Source organism: Setaria italica, chromosome VII (genome assembly GCF_000263155.2).
Source record: "Setaria italica strain Yugu1 chromosome VII, Setaria_italica_v2.0, whole genome shotgun sequence".
NCBI lineage: Eukaryota > Viridiplantae > Streptophyta > Magnoliopsida > Poales > Poaceae > Setaria > Setaria italica.
In genome coordinates, this window is record NC_028456.1 from 11201505 (window position 1) to 11215588 (window position 14084).

General features: G+C 46.4%; 1 protein-coding gene, 1 long non-coding RNA gene and 1 pseudogene across 2 annotated transcripts; all 3 read right to left on the bottom strand.

Annotated features, from left to right (window-relative positions):
• Nucleotides 1-3407: 3407 nt before the first annotated feature.
• On the bottom strand, nucleotides 3408-3839 carry LOC105914691. The gene is made up of 2 exons (XR_001164435.2): nucleotides 3654-3839; nucleotides 3408-3447 (listed from the first exon to the last, which is right to left on the bottom strand). It is a non-coding gene; the product is annotated as an uncharacterized LOC105914691 (long non-coding RNA).
• Nucleotides 3840-4733: 894 nt separating this feature from the next.
• LOC101758736 lies at nucleotides 4734-6294 on the bottom strand (annotated as a pseudogene).
• Nucleotides 6295-7465: 1171 nt separating this feature from the next.
• On the bottom strand, nucleotides 7466-13542 carry LOC101770766 (ABC transporter G family member 25). The gene is made up of 13 exons (XM_004975110.4): nucleotides 13177-13542; nucleotides 12947-13023; nucleotides 11343-11618; nucleotides 11168-11231; nucleotides 10932-11075; nucleotides 10796-10830; nucleotides 10643-10716; nucleotides 9570-10456; nucleotides 8736-9491; nucleotides 8502-8650; nucleotides 8131-8420; nucleotides 7919-8043; nucleotides 7466-7800 (listed from the first exon to the last, which is right to left on the bottom strand). The coding sequence occupies exons 1-13, from the start codon at nucleotides 13404-13406 to the stop codon at nucleotides 7644-7646; spliced, it is 3264 nt and encodes a 1087-aa protein (XP_004975167.1). The 5' UTR covers nucleotides 13407-13542; the 3' UTR covers nucleotides 7466-7643.
• Between the last annotated feature and the right edge of the window lie 542 nt (nucleotides 13543-14084).

The following is a 14084-nucleotide window of genomic DNA, read 5'->3' on the forward strand; positions in this document are numbered from 1 at the left end:
GACGTCTGTGTTAAACACACTATCAATAAGATCCGGGGCACTCGGCAAAGGGTGTTTTTTCCCCGAAACACCGCAGTGACACTGCGACGTGGACCCGAGAGCCCTATTTGTGACTTTGCCGAGTGCCCTATTTGTGACACTCGGCAAACCATCCCTTTGCCGAGTGCCCTAGGTAGCACTCGGCAAACACCTACCTATATTGCATGTCCAACACCACTTTTAGTAATTAAAAGGACGTAAACTTTGTGTAAACCTAGTCCAATTCACTAAACATTGCGTATTTCATTTTTTAAGTAATATTGTACCATTATTTCATGGATTTATAGCTCATATTTAATTTATATCTATTAAATTCATATAGGTCCAATTAATGAATAAAAATTACCAAACGGATCTGAAAATTTCCCAAAATTTGACATGAACCTATCTATGTTCTCTATAGCCTATAAAAAAAATTTGGACTCAATGAGAATTATATTTATCGATTCATCTCAAAATCTTACCGGATCCTTTGAACTTCTCTGAAACCTCTCCGGAGATGCTTCGAATTGTAAACATCATATGTCAAAACTTGTGCGAAACCTTATCAATTTTTTACCACGGCCTCTACATACGAAATCAAAGCATCTTGCAAAATCTCATGATTTTCAAACTTCGTTTGTATTTTTTAGAATTAAACAATCATTTGGCCACACGTTCGTAGTCGTGTTTTCTTAGCAACATGTTCGAAATTTCTTTTCATTTTCTGGGTGAGACATCAATTTAGACTCACTAACATGAATATGATTTTTTCACTCATATTATTCCATTATTCCAACCACCTGCAGTTCAAATTTGACTTAAATCAAAAAATTACTCTAAATGAAATTAATTGATTAAATATAGCAAACAGGTCAAAAAATAGTCCATCTTCTACAATGCAGTGCCAAATGCCATACATGTGGAGTGTAAAAAGTTTGGAGGGTGGAGGAGGGGAAAAAAAAATTATGTTTGCCGAGTGTGTAAAAAAACACTCGGCAAACGCTACAGTTTGCCGAGTGTACACCCTAGCACTCAGCAAACTATAGGGTTTGCCGAGTGTCCCATAGCGACACTCGGCAAAGACTATAGTTTGCCGAGTGTCCCACTGTGGCACTCGGCAAACTAGTGCCTTTGCCGAGTGCCCTATATTGACACTCGGCAAACACTAACGGCCGTCACGGAGGGGCGCCGCCGTCGGCACGGGGAAGTCACGTGGGCGCCAGTTTGCCGAGTGTCAAAGTTTGCCGAGTGCCGCCTGGGTGTTTGCCGAGTGTTTTTTGGAGGGCACTCGGCAAACATGTTGTTCGCCGAGTGTTTTATTTTTGCCGAGTGTTTTTGGTGTTACACTCGGCAAAACGGTTCTTCGCCGAGTGCCCGAAGAAAAGCACTCGGCGAAGTTATTACACTCGGCGACTTTATGCTTTCCCGTAGTGAGTATGAAAATGAAAAAAAACACAGCTCGGAGGGATGATGGGAAAGCTGCCTGACACGGGGGAGGAAATCCGCACCGCGACCCAGAGTTACCTACAGAATATGCGTGAAATTAAATGGTTAACTCAGATTGTTAAATCTAATACCCGGCTCAGACATGGCTCGGCCGGCAGGAACTCGACGGTGCTGCATGATATAAGGGGCGCACATGAGCAACGAATTAAAGAGAAGAAGAACAGGGGCACGACGGAGTGCTCACCGACGAGGACCTACGGAATCAGCTGTGGAAGGCAGTCAAACCAATACCGGATTGAAGATGACGGCCTGCGGGTGAGGTGCTGTCAACTGAATGCGGTGGAGGCCCTCACCGCCGGCGGCTGGGCGCGTCGAATCGAGGGTGGGAGCGATGGAAAAGGCGATCAGCTTGGGATGCACCGAAGGTGACCTAGCACCACGTCCCCGCGCCACCTCGTCGCGTCCGTGCCCGACACGCTCCGCGTCCGTCCCAAGCGAGAAGCTCGGGCAGGCGGGCAGCAACAGCGGATGGCGATTGTCGGCGGCGGATGCGGATGGCGATTGGAGGCGGCCGGTTCCGATGGCGAGTGGCGGCGGCGACTACGGATGGGGATTGGCGGCGAGAACGCTGTGGCGGCGGCGGCAACGGATGGAGATTGGAGGCGGCCGATTCCGATGGCGAGTGGCGGCAGCGACTACAGATGGGGAGTGGCGGCGGTGGCTGCGGATGGCGAGCGACGACAAGAACGCAACGAGGAACTGGAGGGGGAACAGCTCCGGCAATTGATGCCAATTAATCCTCACAAGCGGGCATCCATTTAATGTGTTCAGCCTGTAATTTCTAATCTGTAGCAGCCAATCTAAAGAGTAATTCCGTCGTGAATTTTTGGTTGTGCGGAGAGTGCGTACCAGGTGGCGAGGGTGGTGGCGGAGGAGCAGGAGGCGGCCCAGGCCGGCGCGGGCGTGTGCTCGATGTTGTAGGAGGCGCGGTTTTCGGAGATATCGTCGAGCCGCTTCTTGATCTGGCAGATGCGGCCGTAGAGGTCGTGGCGGAGCGCGACCTGGCCTGCGCACCGTGGCCACCAACCGACGACGCCGCAGCCCGGGGCCGCGGCGGCGGCGCGGCTCCGAGGAGCCCTTCCCCTCCGGCCCGCGCGGAGGAAGTCGTCGAGTGCGTCCTCGGCCTCGAAGGCGACGTCCCGTGTCTGGCGCACCCAGACGGCGACGAACTCGTCGTCGCGGAGGCGGCGGTTGGCGAGCGGCGGCGGCAGCGAATGGCAGCGAGCGGGGGCGAGAGCAGAATGAGAACTGCACGATCTGAACGGACGACCACGTTCGGGAAAACAAGGCAAAGAAAAAACTGGGGGAAGCTGGGGGCGCGAGGGAAGGTGCGAGCCGGATACAACGGGTGAGTTCGGGTACGGAGCTTATTCCATAATCAGGGTATATATACAGTATAGTTATATATATATAGTCCTCTATATATATATACACACACATTTAAGAGGTGTCGCAGTAGAGAATCTGAATACAAGATAATTTCAAATTGCAGGTCGTTTTGGTTTTTCTAGGTTAATAGATACTAGCAAAGATGCCCATGCGTTGCTACGGGTTTTGCACTCGGAACAATAATAATAGTTTCGTCGTACACACAAACATTTTTCTTGATTTTGCGCGGTTTCTTATATCACTTTTTTAGTTTTGGGCATACACCGCAGGTGAAATTAAACCCTATTATTAAACTATAAAAAACTATAAATAAATGATTCTTAGAAGATGAACTCATGCCATTTCCATACACAATAGATGAGCACGTGCTTGTGAGAAATTGAAACTAATATATTGAGTCAAGGAGAAAGAAGTGGTTCAAACTCATCACCAATCGCCCTGCTCTCCACGCCTATCCTGGAGGCCTGACACGCCTGGCTTATTATTTTTACGCATCCACGAACACATCATTTCAGCCTCCTTCACCATACCCTTAAATTGAAGCCACACGTTAGTATACCATTAGAGCCGACAAGCTAGTAGTAAAAAAATTGTGTTAAGTGCAGTTCATAAGGCTCAAGAATGGATGGATGGTATTATAAAGTTTGACAGATGATCCATAAGGTGATGATCATTGGTTTGTCAAATGGATGGATGGATGATAACATTAGTTGGGTTTTTTGAAGGCAAGCACGTACCAACATAACAGCGGATGCAGAAACAGAATTGTCCCGAGTGCAGTTCATAAGGCTCAAGGCACACAAGCGTATTGTTGTGCACTGGGTGATTAATTCATCATCAATGGGTGCTTCAAGCCTCAGGAACTCAAACATCAGCTCAGCCTCCTTAGCAATACACTTGAAACCATCGTTTTGCATTAGTACAATGACCATAAAAAATCCGAGCAAAATAATAAAAAAAACATCCAACTCGTCAAGGCAAATTTAGGTGCTAATTTATCCTTAACAAAAAAGGGAGCCACCAATTTCTTCCGGTTGGCCTACTGCATTTCTATAATGCACCTAAATATTTCTGCTATTTTACCTACGGTGTATACACCAAGTTGGACAATGCTAGACTGCCAGGTTGTCCTACATTTCTATAATGTACCTAAATATTTCAGCTATTTTAATTAATGTATATATACCAAGTTGGATAGTGCTAGACTGCCAGTTCAAGCTACCCATATGGATGACAAATAAAGGATAAAAATTGAAGAACCAGGACAGATTTACTGCCTTGCATCTACTCTGTTACTCCCACAGGATACTACACACACTAAACAAATTCTTTAGGAGAGAGTTACTGTAATCTCGTGAATGAGCATAGTAACGATCGTAACTCAAAGTGGCCAGCTATATATAGTCATGTAATAAATGATTCTTAGAAGATGAACTCATGCCATTTCCATACACAATAGATGAGCACGTGCTTGTGAGAAATTAAAACTAATATATTGAGTCAAGGAGAAAGAAGTAACGCCCTGCTTTCCACGCCTATCCTGGAGGCCTGGACACGCCTGCGCCTGCCTACATGCCGACAACAATGGTTCACCGGTGTACTTGGTACTGGAGCAGGATGGACAATGCAAGTGATGACAATGCCATTAAGAAAACTCCCAAAGCCCATATGCACATTGTGTACGAATCGTATGAGAGCATTTCTAGTAAATTCAGATTACATGGCCTTCCAACATCAAGTGCATATTGCTGCTGTTTAGATCTAGTATTTCAATAAACAGATTCAGTAATGACGATCAAGTTGCCTATTTGGTTATTTCATGAGAACGTACCTGGCAACGGGATCGCGAGATTGTCACCTGGTGCGGCCACAGGACTCCCCATGGCATTCACATTCATGACATCCGTGACGGTGGTCTCGTAGCTCGAGGCAATGGCGGGCAAGGTGTCCCTGACCTGCCGACGTTGGAGAGGTACACGACGGACAGGTTGTTGTCGGATGAGTTGAAGCAGACGCAGGGCAATGGGACAACGAGCTTCTGCCCAGCGTCAAGCGGCGCGTCCGGGTCGGTGGAGGCGAGGTTGTTCTCGTTGCGGATCTGGTCGGCAGAGGCGAACCCCGTGAAGACGACGTCGGCGACGGTGGCGAGCGTGTCGGCGGGGCGCGCGGCGTAGCGGACCGCGACGGACTTACGGACGCCATTGGCGCAGGAGCAGTGGGTGGGCGCGCGGGCCCATGGGCAGGATGCGGTGCGCGGTGCCGGGGCCCTCGAAGTCGAGCGCGTTGGCAGCCAGCAGCGCCGCCGGGTCGGGGAAGAGCGCGGCCACCTCGAACACCTTTATTTCGGCGTACAGCGTGTAGCCCAGCTGCGCCTGGTAGGGAGGGGGCCGCCGACCGCCCGCTCCGCTGGCTGCCGCGAGGCCGCTCCGCCGCCCGCCCTCGCTCCCTGCCGCCCCTCCCTGCTCCCGCGCGGATCTGGATCCGGCGCAGGGCGCGGCTCGGAGGGAGAGGGAAGCGAGCGGCTGTGGCGGGCGGGCGGGCGGCTGTAGCCCAGCAGCGCCTGGCAGGGAGGGGGCCGCCGGCCGCCCGCTCCGCTGGCTGCCGCGAGGCCGCTCCGCTGCCCGCCCTCGCTCCCCGCCGCCCCTCCCTGCTCCCGCCGGATCTGGATCCGGCGCAGGGCGCGGCTCGGAGGGAGGGGGAAGCGAGCGGCCGTGGCGGGCGGTGCGGCGCGGCCGTGAAGGGTGGGCGCGCGGCCTGAGCGGCCGAGGCCAAGGTCGGGGAGAAGTTTTTCCCCTTTAACCCCCTCCCTTCCCTCCTTTTTTCACCCAAGCCCCCCTATACTCGGAATTGGACCGCGGGTTGATTTCACGAAATGTCAGGGTTTTTTTTGCAAAAGTAGCCCGACGGACGAAACCTCCTGGCAGAAACGTTACTTGCTTTAATAATAAGTAAAGATTATTATGCATCTAACATATACCATATTTAGATGCATAGCAAAAACTATATACTAAAACATAAAACGACCTACAATTTGAAATGAAGAGAATAGATCCTGTCGAATACGAGGAAAATCTCTCTGACCAAGGACATGCGTCAAGCTTCTGGATTCTGGAGCAGCTCTCGCCGGCACGCCTGCAATGGACGCCAATGGCGTCGGGATGGAAGAGGCCCCCGCTAGTAACGTCAGCTGGGGTTTGGTCCAGGGAGTGATCTACTCGATGGTGTAGATGTGCTAGCTTTTCGTAGTGTAGTTGAACAGTTTGGTCTTCACCCAGTGGAGGCGGCCCAGTCGATGGCGTTCTCTGATGATGGTGCTTCTGTGCTTGAGGACGAGTGAATGAACGAGAAAACTGGCGAATGAAGAATGGCCGGATCCATGGAGGACTTTGGCAGATCCAGCGGCAGCAACAAGACCGGCGACGACGACAATGAGTTGCAAAAGGAGGGAGCAGATACCGCCCATCAGGACAACTAGACGGGGTGTCCCCTCTACCCCTACCTCCACTAGCTAATTTTGATTTGAATATTTAATTCGGAAAAATAAGGATCTTTTGTGTTTTCGTGTGACCTTTTATTTTCTCAGACCACGATGACCAGCCCACTAAAGGGACCGAGACATCCCAAGAGTTGGTTGAATTAGATATTCTAAAATATAAGGCTACAAACACATATAAAAACATAAATTCAATTTCCATCTAAATGTTTGTCACACCCCAAAATATTTGATTTTAGGATTTGAGTAAGTTGCACAAATAGTTACATTTTCTCTTAATTCTAAAAAGTTTCTCAAGATTTATTCTCTTGATAGGAAAATTAGTATAGGAAAATAATTAGTTATTTTTCTAAATTAAATTAATATGATATAAAGTTGTTTTATGCGTGTTGCATTCATGCCGATAGCATTTAGTGTCTTGAGCGTGTAACAGTTTTCAAAAATATGTTTAGATGGTGATTAGATTTTTCTTGAATTTTTCAAAATCTTCTCAAATTTATTCCTCTTCTCATATAGCTTTATCCAATTTTTGGAAGGTTCTAGTAATTTTTTTACAACTTCCAAATATTTTATTTCTATTCTTCATGTCCCAAACTATCTCTGGATTTTTTTCAAACTTTTCTGGGAGTTTCGAGATATTTTTCGTGATTTAAAAATATGAGTCTTCTGTGTTTTCATGTGGCCTTTTATTTTCTCGGACCACATGTTCGACCCACGTTGCTTTTCTTTTCTGCGACATCACTGCTGCTAAATGTAGTTGCAATGTATGCAGCTCTCCTGATGAGCTTACCTCCAATCTAGAGGTGGAGAGCCATCGGCATCCAGCTGTGCGGAAGGCGTGACTGGGTTAGGGTTAGGATTAAGACTTATGCTTGGGTCCTTGGGGTGAATGATTGGGCCAGTAATGTCTTTACTCTTGGGGTGGGGTTGGTTGAAAAGATGAGAAAAGTTCCGACAAAATAATCATGAAAATGGTTAGGAGGCCAAATTATTTTTCTGTCTTTTAGCATTATCATTTTCGTATTTGTCGCCACAAAATACAAGGAAACCTCAAAAAGAGCGGCAGTGAATGGGGATTTTTTATTCATGGCTTCATCCCTAGATTTATGTCAAAAAAAGAATTTCCTAATTTTTTTGCTAGTCAGCATACTAAAAGTTTACATCAAAACTGATTTACAAATTTACAAATGAATGAAAAAATTAAGTATGAAACAATGCTATAACTAGACTATGGTTATCTCTTCTTCAATAAAATCATGGCCCCAAATGCCACAGTCCTGAAGAACAGGCCATACATAAACAGAATCAAAATACAGAGCTTGTAGTTGTGGATATCGAAACTACTGTTGAACAACAGACCGCAGCGAGTTATTAACCAAACTCCAGGATACCTGCACAAAAAAGAGAGAAAAAACCATTAGTTCTAGTTCAACATTACAAATTAAAATAGGGCCTGTATAAAGAAAAAATATCTAGTTTGAAAAGAAACAGACATGAACAAACACTAACTTTTTGGCGTTTACAATTATGAAGCCCTCCAGTGCCCATTTTGAGTAGCACAATCTCTTCAGAAATATCGGGGTGCTCTTTTGAGTGGATAACAGAGTCAGAACAACCGGTATAAGGGCAGAACACTGCAAAAAGAATCAGAATTAGGCACAATATATGTGACCAATCATGTAGAAGATGTTGAACAAATGTTTAATCGGTACCATACATACCAGCTGTGCAGAACCAGGGCTGAAGCAGATGGCAAAAGTGTATCCTATCCCCGTCACGCAGTACACAAGTGCGAGGAGTACAATGTAGTTATCTCCAATTGTTGATCTCGGGTTGTTGAAGTAGTAGAACATAGACAGGTAAATGATCGGCTTTACAACTGTGCTGAAATGATCAATTGTATCCCTGGCAAGGAAGTACGCCAACGAGCTCATTCCAGATTCTCTTTCCCTAAAGTACTGCAATCGTTCCAGTGAAAACGACCTCAATGCTGCAATCTTGCACAAAAGAGCTGCATGGTATAACATATGTCAGTGAACTCTTCACCATGTTCGTGGAGAAAACAATGTGATATCTGTATATCTGAACTTACAAACTGCTATTATAGTGTATATGTAGCCAGGCATCCCGAATGTTTTGTCACTGAGCTTTGCTATTGTCCCTAAGCAGATACCAGCTAGGCCTAGTATCAGGAAATCAACAGCAAGCAGCCTAGCTTCACGCAACCGCTGTTTCGTAACCCTGCAATGGTATATATCAGTAACAACTGATTAGTAGCTGTTCAAGATTTTCAGAATCTGATTGAAAAAGGTTCTGTTGTTCTTACCTTCCCAAGTAGTATTTATACTGCATAAAGATCCCTGGTGTTTTTCTGCTAGATAAGTCCTTCGGTTTTGACAAATGGTGTTCAAGACGGTCACGCTCTTCTGCAAAAGCGTTTCTGAGGGGGAGGCAGTGAGGGGTTGAACCAGACATTGAAGGGCTGGACCTGATTTGTGGGGTTTGTTCACCAATTTCCTTGACATCATCTTGCATGTCACTTGGTACTTCATAGCCATTGTATAGCATCCAGTGCACTGGTAGGTGCTTCGCTTTGATGCCAGAGTCAGGCTTCACAATGCCCTCCAAAATGTCAATGTAGTGGTCTGGGGGGTTTACGCGGTCAGGAACATGGATTCCAAGGGTTGTGAAGTAGTCCTCAACAGTCTTAACTGGACCATTGTAAACCATTAATCCTCCTTTCGCAAGAAGTATCAAGTCATCGAACATGTTGTACAATGTATAGCTCGGCTGATGAACAACAGCGCAAACATTCACGCCTTCAAGTGCCTCATGCCGAAGAGCTCTGAGAAGAAGTTGTGATGAGGAGCTGTCCAGGCCAGAAGTTGGTTCATCCAGGATTAGAAGGGATGGCTCCATCACCATCTCAAGGCCCACGTTAACACGCTTTCTCTGCCCACCAGAAATCCCACGCTTTTCAACAGTCCCAACCAATGAAGTTCTGATCCCTTGAAGATCCAGAGAATCTATTACTCTCTCCACTATAAGGACCTTGTCGCGATGCTTCATTCTAGCAGAGAGCCTGTAGGTTCACATTGAAAATGTTCAGAAACTGGTGAGCTAATTACTGGAAACGTAGTTAATATGAAATCATTATTACCTGCACTTTGCACTGAACCAAAGGTTCTCCTCCACAGTTAAGTTCCCATGAACAATGTCATCTTGTGGCACAAAACCAATGATCTTCTTGTAAGAACGGATGTTAACATTCTTCCCATTAACAAGGACCGAACCTGTCATCTTATAGCCGTTCACCTTCCCAGTGACGGCATTGAGGAATGTGGTCTTGCCAGCTCCTGATGGGCCCATGACAGCAGTCACACGGCCTGGGCGGAGCTCGCCATTGATAGATCTTAACAGCTTCTTTTTTCCAAGCATCAAAGTCAGGTCCCTGAACTCAACCTTGAGCAAAGGCCTAGTTATCTCTTTCTGCTGATCCTTCACCATGTCAATCACCCCAGTGAAGGTTAGATTCTTGTTCTCCTGCTCTCGGAACTTCTCCTTCTCGATCTCACCATATGCATACTTGAATACTTGTGTGTGGGTTGATCTGTGCTTTCCTTTTGGCACAGGCTTTTCTTTTGCAGCAACAACTTCTCCTTCACCACTGACATCAACAATAACTGATGGCATCACTTCAGTTATCTCATTCGTGCTCTCAGCTGCAAACACAGCAGAGTCTGACAGTTCCTGCGTCTTGACATTTCCCATCAGTGGTGCTTCCTGCACTCTATGGCTTGAAGTCTCCAGGTCAGCCTGCTGACGAAACGACTTCCTTCGCGAAAATGTGCGTGAAAGATGACCCTGCATGCCATTCACATGCCTTCGTGCAAACTGTTTTGCCGCCTTCCATCCCTCTTGCGCCTTCATCTGCTGCCGAGCCAGCTGAATGGCATTCTCCCGTGATTTTGCCTTCCTCCGTTCACGGATACTGAGGAATTTGTCTGAGCAGTTGTATATGATCAGAAGCAGCAGGCACAATGCACCCTGCGTTGAATGGGTGAAGTTTGAATCATACGTAAAAACAAGAATTGGCAGTGAACTTGATTACTTCATTGTATTTGTGGCTTCCAGTAAAAAACTATTCCTAACTTAACTACGTTGTTATAACAAAGAGATAGAGATAGTCATTATTAAGGTTCTGCAATTACAAAATTGGACCAGAGGGTTTACCACTATGCAAGCACCAAGAATGACGATGCTTTCCTTATCTGCGTTTTCATCACAGTTGCGCTTTATTATGCATTCTGCAAATTAATCCCAGTTCAGCTCATTGAACTAAAATTTGTACGATTATATGATCAAAGTCATGCTCTCGATGCTTACTATTTTCAGCGGTGGAACCCAATCTGCAAAAGTGCCTGCAGAAGAAACACACAATTATGACCAAATCAAACCACTTCTCTTAATAAAGGTTTAAGTTAAAACATATCATATTGACAGCATAATGTTAGATCAGTACCCACTGGTACAAGAATCTTTTTTTGTTGTGGTTGGACAATAGTAACCAGCTGGGCAGAAGATTTCTTCAGTGCTCTGGATATCAGCCCACATGTCAGCACCTCCACAACTCTCTGTTGAGTTTGGAGTTATCTGATACTTGTATCTGACCAAAGTACCATAATTTAGATACATGGCATACTGTATTTGTTTATGAAGAAACCTATTGCAATAGGAATACATTAAGAAAAATCTTACGGATCGCAAAGACCAGTTGTTTCATTCGCCGTGGCACGTGGACAGTATGAGCCTAGTGGACAAGCTATAGCCAAAAGAAACACAAAGGTTCATGTCATTTCACAACCCGATAGACTGATTTCTCTAAACAAATTAATTGAGATTTGACAAAAACGAAAAAGTGTATAGGACTCACGGAGCATGCAAGTAAGACCACGAGGGCAGAAGAAGCCCTCGCAGCACGCCTGGCAGTTCCTTCTTCTCAGCGGAATGTTGCTCCTATCACGGTTTCTGGGATCAGGGACTGGATCGGAGGCGCAAGCCCATCCTGGATCACACCCCTTCCCCCAAGAAGATATGTTGCAGTTTATGTTAGTCTTCAGGTTGATGTTCTTATCACCGTCACGGTCATACAAACTTGAGAAGTAGAATTTGACTTCATCAGGTGTGCATAGACGCTGCGGCAGATCACCTGAATGAATCATTTAGATACAATGCAAAACTTAGTAATGTGGCCTTGAACCAGATATAAGCGTGGGATTCAAAATTTGACTCATTAAGGGATTCATTAATTCCAAATTTTCCCAGTACACTAGATTGAATATTAGCACGTAATTTGATTAATGCGACAAGTAAAGTAAAATAATAAAGGCTGCAAGTTCCCTTTCAAAAAAAAATAAATAACAATGGCTGCAAATTCATCTGATACGAGAATGAGTCAAAGTGCCTAACTTCTAAAGATACAAACGTCACTAGATACGATTAGTTAGAGTTGAGCTTGTCAAACCCAACTGCAGTCTCGAAGTTGTATTCAGCTGCTGTTCAAAATTCCTTTGTACTGAAGCATACTCTAACACAAATAAATGGTTGTGGTAGGGTAGCGGTTCCACTTGTCAAAAGTACATGTCACCAATTTTATCTGTCCACTTCATGTTATCAAGGTCGTAACAAATGGTGAGGAAGTGTGCAAGATAGCGACAACGCAGTCAACTGCTCAGATCACCGCGGCCATTACCTAGCAAGCACAGCTCTAGATAGAAGCCGGTGCTACTCTGTTGTCAGTTTTAGGATGGCCGGATGCAGCTGTACGAGCTTCAGCACTTAGCACTTTAGCTCCCTGATGCTGCCTGTGCTCTTTTCTAAGTTGTTTTGGTTTCGCAATGTAATTTCATAACATGTAAAATAACCGTGTGCGTGCGCTCGGGAAGGTCCGCATTGTAAGAACTATGTTCATTTTTCTTCTTAATGAAAAGATACACAGCTCTTGAAAACAAATCCGCCGCTTGGTTACTAAATCACACAGATATGACTTATTTCAGGGCAAGGCATGTAAAGTCTTCTATCTAACAGGGAAAAGGAACGCCGAAGAGTCCTGCTCCGTCATCCTAAGCGTCATCAGTTGGAGATAGCAACCGTTACAAGTTCATCAGGAGATATTAAATAAATTATGTGACATGCTGTAGTAGATATCCAAAAAAGAACTGGAAATAAAACAGGGTAGCTGAGTCCACTTGGGATTAATTGGAGTATTTGGACCTTGTTTATTGAAAAGTTGATCCAACATAGGCACCTGTCCCTAAACTATAATACTTATTAATAATTCACCCAACAAATCTTTCCCGAGACAAGATTCCCTGTCTCCCTGATCCATGAGAATAAACAAGTCGAGAAGACGCAGCAAATCAACCAGAAACCCGGTCAAGAAGAGCAGAGCAAGCAAGCAGAGGAGGTGAATGAAGTATTCCGGAATATAATAGGCATGGTTGAATTATTGAGCCGAAGAAGACGAACTCGATTTACCTTGGGTTTCTTTGAGGCACTGATCCACGAAGGCGAGGTTGGACGTGTAGTTGAAGGCCTCGTTCCAATCCTCCTGCCTGCAACGCAACGCGGCAACGGGGGACCGGATCAGAATCCGAAGCGAAACAAAAAGGCGCGCGGTGGCTTTCTTTCTTTATCCCTCTTCCGCCGGCGTACGGACGGCGTCGCGGCGGCGATGGGGAGGCGAGGCGAGCAGCGAGCGAGCTTACGGGTCGGCGACGCAGAAGCTGAACTTGTCGGAGATGGTTCCGGCGACTTGGTTGGTCAGGTTGTTGAGCTGCTTCTCGACGGCCGACAGCGCCGGCGCCAGCGGCGGCGGCGGGGGCAGCGGGCTCCGCTGGGCTCGTGCGACGCCGGCGAGGAGGAGGACGGCAACAAAAAGGTGCAGGGTGATGCCGGGGCCCCGCCGCTGGAGCCGGAGGGGCTTGGCATCGCGCATTCCGGGGCAGGGGAGGAGAGCTAGCACGCACCTGGCAGCGCCGCGGGGAGAGGACAGAGGAGAGGGAACGACGGAGGCGAAGGAAAAGGCGTGCGAGGGAATGAGAAAGAGACGCTTGCTGTAGCGGAATCATATATACGGTGAGCAGAGAGTACTACGCGTTAGAAAAATCGTCGGAGACTGAGGATGATTTGGTTTGGCTTGGACGCCATGGTTGGTGAGTGAGCGGAGCCACGTTGGCGCGGGGAGAGGGCGCACGAGGCACGAGCGCGAGGGGGAGAGATGCTGAAATGGCAGCCGTTGATTCAGTATTTTGGAGGCGCGTGGACTGCCTGCTAGTAGGCTGCTAACATGGGCCTACCGCCTACCTGACTGCTTCTTGCCGCTTCACGTTTTCTTTCCTGTTCTCTCTCTTTTCTAACGTGGGCCTTGTTTATTTCCTAAATTAGGAGTAGCAAAGTCTACATTTTTACCATAAATGCATAACTGTAACATTTTGTTTGTATTTGTGAATTATTGTCCAAACATTGACTAGTTAGGCTCAAAAGATTCGTCTCGCAAAGTACAATAAAATTGTGCAATTAGTTTTTGATTTCGTCTACATTTAGTACTTCATGCATATACCGCAAATTTTATGTGATAGAAAATATTATTTTTGCATAGTGCCAAAGTTCGAAA

Excerpts from the sequence above, each read along its gene's own strand:
- LOC101770766 (XM_004975110.4), bottom strand. The coding sequence starts at position 13,406 with ATGCGCGATGCCAAGCCCCTCCGGCTCCAGCGGCGGGGCCCCGGCATC. Across the intron at positions 11,619-12,946 it reads GTGCCTCAAAGAAACCCAAG|GTGATCTGCCGCAGCGTCTA; the intron begins GTAAATCGAGTT and ends TGATTCATTCAG. Across the intron at positions 10,457-10,642 it reads TTCTTGGTGCTTGCATAGTG|GGTGCATTGTGCCTGCTGCT; the intron begins GTAAACCCTCTG and ends CATTCAACGCAG.